General features: G+C 39.1%; 1 protein-coding gene and 1 long non-coding RNA gene across 3 annotated transcripts; one reads left to right on the top strand and one right to left on the bottom strand.

Moving 5' to 3' along the window:
• On the top strand, positions 1-4,871 carry LOC134201862 (uncharacterized). Its single transcript, XR_009977116.1, has 2 exons — positions 1-1,302; positions 1,389-4,871. It is a non-coding gene; the product is annotated as an uncharacterized LOC134201862 (long non-coding RNA).
• On the bottom strand, positions 4,405-8,883 carry LOC101742458 (nucleolar protein 58). 2 transcript variants are annotated; one of them, XM_004929068.4, is made up of 5 exons: positions 8,261-8,883; positions 7,640-7,716; positions 6,395-7,543; positions 6,139-6,265; positions 4,405-4,871 (listed from the first exon to the last, which is right to left on the bottom strand). In XM_004929068.4, the coding sequence occupies exons 1-5, from the start codon at positions 8,303-8,305 to the stop codon at positions 4,671-4,673; spliced, it is 1,599 nt and encodes a 532-aa protein (XP_004929125.1). In that variant the 5' UTR covers positions 8,306-8,883; the 3' UTR covers positions 4,405-4,670. The 2 variants fall into 2 exon arrangements, with proteins under 2 accessions (XP_004929125.1, XP_004929126.1); XM_004929069.3 differs by having other exon boundaries at positions 6,148-6,265.
• Between the last annotated feature and the right edge of the window lie 652 nt (positions 8,884-9,535).

The raw sequence follows: 9,535 nt of genomic DNA, 5'->3' as shown, positions 1-9,535 counted from the left end.
TCCACTGGGGATGGAGGGCGGGGCATGTCAGAGTTGAACTGACAAAAACCTCCTGTCGCTCAACAAGCAAAGTCCAAACCTCGCATGAGTCAGAAGTCATGAAGAGGCAGAGGGGGAAAGTGAAGCGTTTAGTGCGGAGCACATCTCTCCCATCACCCTCCCCCTTTTGGGGGGGGGGGTACTACCCCATCCTGTAATGAATTTCTCTCCACGGTGTTTCCTGAGAAATGTGACTTGTCCTTCTTCAAACAAGTTTTAAGGAGAATCCTCAGCAGTAGGTAATGGCTTGACTATACCCCTGACATTTCTCTCTCTCTCTCTCTCTCTCTCTCTACACACCTCTCTACTTCTTATTCAAAAATAGATTTAAGCTTGTTAACCGAAATAAGCACACCAAATACTATCGCAGATAACAATTAGTAATAAAAGAACGTTTTAAGCTCGTTGTGAGTCAAAGAGGCGAGACAAAGTTTGAAAACCATTAACTATTAACAAATCCTAAACCGGCACTGTACGGCGCGACGGCGAGTGGAGTTGTGTTCAAATTAATTGAGAACAACGCCTCCTCGCCGTTGTCACATACACACGCACATCGTTAACTCAGCCAGACATGATGGGTATTCAGAGAACGCAGGTGCTAATTACTGTTCTCGTGACTGGGCTTACAAATCAATTCACATTACCGCTCCGACAGCGATGGAGGCGCTACACATATAAAGGTCCTCCGTGCATTCAATATTCAGTGAGTTTGCGACGAAATAAATCAACTAAAGACCACGGAGCCGGCGGACAACGCCTGTCTTACCGTTTTCAATTAAATTTCAGGCAGTCCATGTTGTAAATGATTTCAAAGACATCCAAACCTAAATTTTCTAAGGAGAGTAAAGCATCCCCGTAAAAAAATTTGAGCTATAATCACAAGTAGCGTAGGTACTGCTGTATTCTCCTCGGCCATACGTTTGCAATGCTCCGTTACTTTGTAACGCCAGAAAATTTCATTTAATTTTTTTTAAATGTGGCGCAGTGTGGAGAAATCAATAATGTTTTTTTTAATACACATATAAGTTCGGTAACTCAACACTGCATGCCGTGACTGTGCGATTTTGTCTATGATGCGACGACAAATTTTGCACATCACTGGCATGCAGAATCTTCGAGAATCGACACATTAATAATATAAAAGGAGAAATTCACTTTGTCCAAGTCTCTTTCGTGTCTCATCTCTTGAGCTGCGAGGTGGCTATATTCTTTGATTTACCAAAGTCAGTTTCATTAATTCTTGGTGTCGTGTGATAAACCAGGGTAAGTGCTTTTGTATTATTCTCCACACTGTGTCCACAAACTTTAATTGAATCAAATTTAAAACATAATTATGTCTTAACACGTAGGTCCTTGTAACTGGTACAAAATATGTACTACAGTTAGGGTGCGGAGCGTGACCTTCTGTTTGCCTTCGGGATCCCACAGTACCTTTCTATATGGACGCTGCCAGAAGCGGGGAGCTCTAGCAAGTCGGTCCAAGAAAAGCTGCTTGACTGCGGTAGACATAGAACACACCTGCATTCCCAGCCTCGCTCGCAGACAGCAACCCCGGTTGCTGGGAAGCGATCCTGGTGAAGCGTATTGTTTCTTTTAACTAATTTATATTAATTTTCTTTCTGTGTAACTTTCTCGAGTGTTCGGTGTATCTACCGACACACCTTCAACTTTGTAACTTAACCTCTCACTAGTACTTTGTAAATTATTGTAGCTCTTTTTATCCTTTTATATTTGTGTGTAATAAACACAATATTGTTACTTTTAATTTGTTTTTTTTATTGGTGTAAGTCTCCCAGAGCGGTAAGTGGTGGCGCCCTGAGATCCTCCTCACAGAGTCTCCTGTTCACCGGTTATCTACCGGTGGTGACGTGTCTAGAAGTGGTGCGTATTCACTGTTGTGTGTATTCACTCGTTGACACAGCAAGGCTAGAGTCGCTTGGTGCTTCGCATCCTGCGATTTCTCTTTTTATTATATATTTATTCGGAGCCATCATACCTCATTCTTGCTTTTGGTATTCCTATTGTTACTGCGCTGGCGTTCGGGATAAATAAAAATTCTACCGAATTACATGTTAGCAATGTATTAGCACTTAGAACACTAAAAACACTTCACAAATACTTTAAAATTTTCAATTCATTTCTTCCGCTTCGCTTCAGGTGATCCGTTCGCCATTTCGCTTCGAGTAGTTCCGATTACTGACTAACTGGGTGCCATCCCTGCAACGCTTTTATAGCCGATACCACATCAATAGAATTATCGAGAATATTCCACATATTTCGAGTATTATGTTTCCGCTATCTGACAATAGATGGAGTTGTACTTCTCGAGCGTCCTAGGTGCTTCTAGATCCTTCGATATTCGTTCGAATATTCGGCGATAGATGGCGTTACTCTTACCGGCGTAACACTATAATTATGAAATCGGCTTCATTCTTCCAGAGTACATTTCGGATCCACAAGAGAACTTTTTTTGTTCGTGTCTTCAATTCGCAGACCAGCTCCAAAGGATCCAGTGGATCTGGAATTAGCCTCCGTCCTGAGAAGAAACTCAGCGGGCATGTCTTTTTTTTTTTTTAAATAAGAAACTATTATTTATTAATTTTTTAATATTAGATAAAAAAAAATAACAATGAGTATTATAACGTAACAATTACTACAATATTGAAATGCCCGGAGCGAGCAACTCGTTGAGAAAAGTTTAATAAGAGCAAATTCAATGGACTTAAATTGTTTTGCTTACGACAGTGGAATGCGCGCGGCGTGTCCGTGTCCAGCGACGGTGACTGTTCACCTACTCATCTACACATATTTTTTTTTATTGCTTAGATGGGTGGACGAGCTCACAGCCCACCTGATGTTAAGTGAATACTGTAGCCCATGGACATCCACAACGTAAATGCGCCGCCCACCTTGAGATATAAGTTCTAAGCTCTCAAGTATAGTTACAACGGCTGCCCCACCCTTCAAACCGAAACGCCTTACTGCTTCACGTCAGAAATAGGAAGGGTGGTGGTACCTACCCGCGCGGACTCGCAAGAGGTCCTACCACCAGTAAACACACACATAAAAACCACACATGTAGGTATTGCACTAAGTGCGTCGGCTCGGTACTCGCAATGTTTCAGTCATTCAATAGGAATGTACCATCTGAGTTCCCCGCCGAAGTAGAAGATAATTTAGCGGCGGAGCGCGATGGCGGCCGGATATAAAGCGGGTATGACTTCCGATGAACTCTGCTCGATGGGGTTCGGAAACGCCGCGCCAGATCATTACGGCCCTCCCACAATACTCGCCGCCATTGTGATTATGTGGTTCAATTTGTTCCACGAGACGCACAAATGTCTACGTTGCGAATTTCGCATATAACCTTACCCCTCACGCTGTATCAACTAACAAGTACAAAACACCTTCCTATATTGAAAAACAAGTTTTATTTTGTGTTCCTTGACCGGTGACTGGTGCTGAACTGATTACCGGAGACCACAAGGCGAAGAACACTGGCGTGAGCATAAGTGACGACGCAGTTTTCTCTAGATATCTTTCTAATTTTCATTAGAAAACATGTGCATCTTACATACATATGTCACACTCCTTTTTTCGCATATATGATGCATCACCAGCTCGACTCGACTCGACGACAAAGGTACACGTCGCGACGCGGGATTGCGCTCACTGAGCACACAGCAGAGATCCTCCAGCGACTCTGCCACAGCCCGCAAATCGGAGGTGGGAGATACTCGCCATTAACATTTATGCCCAGTTTACACTAAACCAGTCTTGAAGACGTCCTCGAGAGCAGCAGGAGAGCAGCATGTAGCGTCTCCTTGTTGCACGGCTTTGTGAATCTCAATCGGGTTTGTCTGCTGGTCTTGGATCCGGAGTGTCACTGTAGCGGCCTTATATAAACTCATCCACAGCGGACCGACAGCGGACCGACAACAGACCGACTGGACATCGCTGTAAGGATTCCAGAACAGCGCAGGTTTCGACGAGTTCGAAGGTTTTGTCGCACGCGGCCTGCGCCAGAAACGAACCTCCTCGTCTAGAGGCCAACCGACTAGTAAGGACACTCGAGAACACAGAAAGGTTTCCAACTAAAAAAGCCAAATTAATTAATAGTTATATTTAAAAAAATAATTAATGTTTATAGTTATATTAACTAACTATACGCTTTTGTAAATAGCTAAATAAAAAATAAATTAAAATAAAATATTTTTATTGTAAACCTGAGGGATTGCTTTTTATAATGACTTTAACCAATATCTATTAATAAAATATTTACAAATTAAACATTTTTTTCTGAATATGTCATAGTGCCGGCCCGGCCCGCCCGCCGCACACTGTCAGTAAAATGAAAGAGATCGGTAGCGATATAAACTTGTATTCTGCATTACACATTTCCATGTTATCACATTATTACTTAACACTAGACAACACTAGACGACACTAGACAAACGTTTGAGGACTACGATGACTTCACTTCAGCACTTCACAAGTTCACAGCTGTGCAGTGGGTCAGACTCGATAAATGTGTTGGCATTACTTTTGTACAATATGTAATTAATATTGAGGTATGAAGGAGGACAGATAAGTTGTGAATCGTTATCGCGCCGACTCGCAGTGAGCTGGGACTATTCATCGGCCTGAGACTGCCGCTTCTTTTTCTTCTTTTTTTCACTCTTGGGTTCTTCAAGTGAGACCTCGGGTTCTGGTTCTGGTTCAGTTTTTACTTCTGATTTCCGTTTCTTCTTTTTCTTCTTTTCAGAGCTGGGTTCTGGGAGCGCGTCTTCTGCCGGTTCTTCGTTTTCAGTTTTTATATTTTTAAGTGACACCTGACAAATTGATATACACATTTTTAATATTCTTACACTTGCTACATGATTTTTTTATTTACTATATCTGCATTAAAAAACTCCCTGAGGATTAAACTCCTACATAAGCATGTCAACGCTCCAATGAGAATTTCTATGCTGACTTTAAAGCAAAGCCTCATGACATAATAAGTGGTAGTTCCTCATGGACATCAGTAATGAGCTGTAGATGCCAATTCCTGCTGAATACTTTTCATATCTGGTTTTGGGAAATTTTGACTACATTTCTGACAGCCAGATGACATGATAAATTAAAATATAAACAACCTACAACCCTAGTTCTTTTGGTACAAAATTGATTGTATCCTTAAGGCTATAAGGCTCTAAGACGCCTGGTGTGCTCATATCAAAATAGGTCTGTGAAGGTATCAGAATCACAGACTGAATTACGTAAATAACGAATTTTATATATGCTTTATATATCTTTATGTGTGAGTTGCTTAATTACTAGCGGTGGGGTTTTTAGTGTCTACAATACAATTAAGACTTCCACATCATGACTCAAGGCACAATTAACTTCACATTCCCATGCTCAAGGCTAAAATTCCAACAATTCTTGCTGTGAAATAAACTGATTTGGATTGTTTATCTGCTACAGTGGTTCCAACCCATTCAGATTTTGTTTTTAGTGCTGAAGATATACTAGTATTATATAGGTACATTTTTTTTTCTTGAAATAGAATGACAAACCCGTCTAGTGTTTAATTGTTAGCAGAGACCATGGATGTAAACGCCGCCACCCCGCTTTATACATAAGATATAAATCATGATTATTTATTATTATTTTTTCTTTATCAATGACGGATTACTGGTGGCCCGGAGGCCTTTTCAATTTCACCAGGACAAATAAGCGAGGAGAGGCTCAGCCAGGAGGGGTGGGATTTGCTAACAGCTGCCCGAGCACCTCTAAAGCAGACCTAACAACTCAAAGGCGGCTGCTTCACGAATGAATCCACAACCGGATTGGAATCATGACCCCCTGACAAGATCCGGCGAGAAACTCAGGGGGCTGATGTTTAGGTGAGATTGCATGTGGAATTCTTTACCGAGTTCAAAGAGTACGGTTACCGAGGGTCCCTACTTCTAGTGTTAGAGCCAAAGGCATCTAAGGCAAGGGCTATTGGATCTGATGGATCCGTGAAGACGTGTCTAGGGTGTCGCCGATGACTGATTCCCGCGTCTATAAGCATTGGTAATTTCAAGCTTAATTTAAAAAATTATCTCTTACTTTACTAACATCATTCTCTAGTTTTATCTTTTTGGCTGACACTTGGTCTTCATCTGGAGAGTGTTCTCGCTTGATCGGCTTCTTGTCAATTGTGTTATCACTTGCATCAGGATATTGATAGACTTCACTAAATGGGAAAGAGTACATGTTAGAAGCAGTTAACAGTATTTTAAATATGAACACAGTTACTAACAGTTTTTTTAACTCATGTTGGTACGGTCATGTTGTGATTTAATTAGGTCAATGAAGGTCTTACCTTTTACTGTGATATTTCTCAAATTTGATTTTTGCTTTCCCTGTTCCACTAATCCTACGCAGGTTTCCTTCTTCCAGTAGTCGCAGGCGGTTCTCTAATTTCACTTTATGTTCAGCTCCGAGCTCAAAAGACACATCTTCTCCAAATGCATCAACTCTAGTCGCAAGTGCTGCCTTAGCAGCCAACATTCTTGACATTTTACCTTTGTTTTTTGTACTGCACTGGCCCACTAACTGAGCGTGATATATCAATCCATACTTTGGTGTGTCTTTCTTCGTTTTTAAGGCACGGAAAAGAGCTTTTTCTGCACCAAAAATCTGTATTGTAGAAGCAGGATGTTTTGCCAAATTCATTAGTGAGCCTGCATGAGCAATAAGTCGTGCTCCAATGTGTTCACCAATGAGTACAGTGAGGTTTGGTGCCATTGCCATCATACGCGCCTTCAAGTAGTCTGTTAAATGAGTCCTGTAGTCTGTGATGGAAATAATCTCATCACACAGATTCTGTATGTTCATAATGTCGTCTTCAGATATTTCAGTTCCCATGGAGATCTCAGCTGCTTCCTTAACTTTCTCTTCTAAGTCTTCAGGTAAAATGTCAGATAAATCAGTCTTGGATGCATAGTCTCGTGTGCCAATGAGTTTTACCACTTTTACAAACAAAGTGTTATCAGTGATGATTTTCCCAAGCTCTGGGAAATGCCAACCATACCATTCACGGCACCTCATGATGTAGTTGTTTAATTCCTTGTCAAGATCATCAAGCAAACACTGAGCTTGAACAATCATAGTGTCTATTTTGTCAGGAGAGAACTTTAATTTGTACCTCGAAAGAGAGTGAGCCAGGCCCAAAGCCATAGCTGTCATTTCTTTTTTAGGAAGTCCAGCTAGGAGACTGTCCATCTGTGAGCGAATACACCGGAGCAGTTCCTGGACATTAGTATTTGATACACATTGTAAGTCAAATTTTTCTCTAATGGCACTTCCCAGCTTAGAGTCACCGACAAGGAGTTGATCCTGAACCTCTTTACAAACATACTTCTTAAGAGCTTTCTTTAGGGGCTTAGATATCTTGCCCTCAATAGCTGCAGTAGTGGCTGCCAAAGCTTCTGTTGTGTCCTCAAACTTTACAAAGTTCTTTAACTTAACCCTGTAAAAGTATTGCAGTTAAAGTATTTGATTGATAAACAATTCGGTCAGTTCTATACTGAGTAAATTACTCTATTAAATTTCATTTTTTACTTACACTGTGGAAGCCCCTTCTGGAGTGTTAAATTCTTGGTACAAGTTGTCAATCTCACTCAGCTTAGACTCATCCAGCAACTACAATTACAATATAAAAGAATTTATTTTTACCATTTTTGTTTTTGGCTGGATATAATAATATAGTGGTATACATTTCATCTAAATAATCACACAAGCAAAGTATGTATTGGTTTTATGGGAAAAATAATATAAGTAATAAAAGTTACGAAGTACCTGTATCACATTACATCCAGGTACTGTACTATATAATGTATAGTGTATAATAGCACTGTGAGAGAGAAAACTATACTAACAGTGTCCCCAACCATATAGTATAGATCATACTATATGTTAGGGTATAGGTATTTCCTACATTCGTGGATTCTATGTATGTCATTTCATTATCTTGGATTGAATTATAAATTCTCATAACAAACATTGTGGATAACACCATATACATACAGAATGACTATCTTATTTTAGTCAGTTTCAGCTTAGCTCAGTCAGTTGGGGAGTTTTAAATTTGCCTTTCTTAAAATGTACATTTATTTTAAGATTAAACTGAGAACAGTTATTAAAGCTCGTGTCGTATGAGGTTAGAATCAACACGTGCTGGTTTTACCTTAAATATGGCATAGCCCGCCGGTGTCTCGAATAGAACCAACATACTGGAAGCACACTTATACAACTATTCAACAAATACAATCAGTATCATTTAATATATTAAGTTTCATCAGAAAAATATTATCATTAACAAACACAACTCTACCGCGTCGCTGTAGGTCAACCTTCAACACTTCAACAGTCAACAATGTTTTTTTTTAAAAGGATTTTATGACCTGGTAACTAAGACCTTTAAGTCATGTCTTATTTTAATTTATATTCATATTTGTATGAAAAATGATATTATGGAGTGAAATGAAAGAAAATGAAATGAAATGAAGAAGATTAATTTGAGACATTAATCAACTGGGATGAAATTAAATGAAATGAAATGGGATGATATATAATCTCAGTAACATGGTGGTCATTTACTAAGATTTTTTCAGTGGACTTTTTGGAGGATCCCAAGAAGTTACGTCCAGCGGCTTTGTTTCATTTTCCCACATTTGTGCACTTTCACAGATATTAAACAGTTAATAAACCACCATTATTACACATTTAAACCCAAAGAAACATTAAATAGACAAAATAAAACAAATCACACAACTTCACTCCTCGCGTTCCCGCCAAAAAGTCAGTCAACACTGTTTTTTTTTAAAGGATTTTATGACCTAGTAACTAAGACCTTTAGGTCAAGTCCTATTTTAATTTTTAATCTTATCTTTATGAAAAATGATAATATGGAGTGAAATGAAAGAAAATGAAATGAAATGAAGATGATTAATTTGAGACATTAATCAACTGGGATGAAATTAAAAGAAATGCGATGAGATGATGTGGGATGAAGTATAATCTTAGTAAAATGGTGGTCCTTTACTGAGATTTTTTCAATAGACTTTTTGGAGGAACCCGAGAAGTTACGTCTAGCGGCTTTGTTTTATTTTCCCACATTTGTGCACTTTCACAGATATCAAACAGTTAATAAACCACCATCATTATACATTTAAACCTGAAGAAACACTAAACAGGCAAAATAAAACAAATCACACAACTTCACTCCTCGCGTTCCCGCCAAAAAGTCCTGTCAAATTGTCAACAGCATAACCTACATTTTTTAAAGGATTTTATGACCTGGTAACTGATACCTTTTGGTCATGTCTTATTTTAATTTATATTCTTTTATGAAAAATGATATTATGGAATGAAATGAAATGAATTTTGATTTTAAGGTATATTTTTTATTTTGATTCGATAATTGAATAGGCAAAAGAAATGGAGCTCAGACTTTGATCAG

Source organism: Bombyx mori, chromosome 4, assembly GCF_030269925.1.
Source record: "Bombyx mori chromosome 4, ASM3026992v2".
In the NCBI taxonomy this organism is placed as follows: Eukaryota; Metazoa; Arthropoda; class Insecta; order Lepidoptera; family Bombycidae; genus Bombyx; species Bombyx mori.
This window is presented reverse-complemented; position numbering and strand designations above follow the sequence as displayed.

Coding starts and splice junctions, on each gene's coding strand:
- LOC101742458 (XM_004929068.4), bottom strand. CDS start 8,305: ATGTTGGTTCTATTCGAGACACCGGCGGGCTATGCCATATTTAAG. Junction 7,544..7,639: donor CCAGAAGGGGCTTCCACAGT/GTAAGTAAAAAA, acceptor ATACTTTTACAG/GGTTAAGTTAAAGAACTTTG. Junction 6,266..6,394: donor GAGAAATATCACAGTAAAAG/GTAAGACCTTCA, acceptor TTTCCCATTTAG/TGAAGTCTATCAATATCCTG.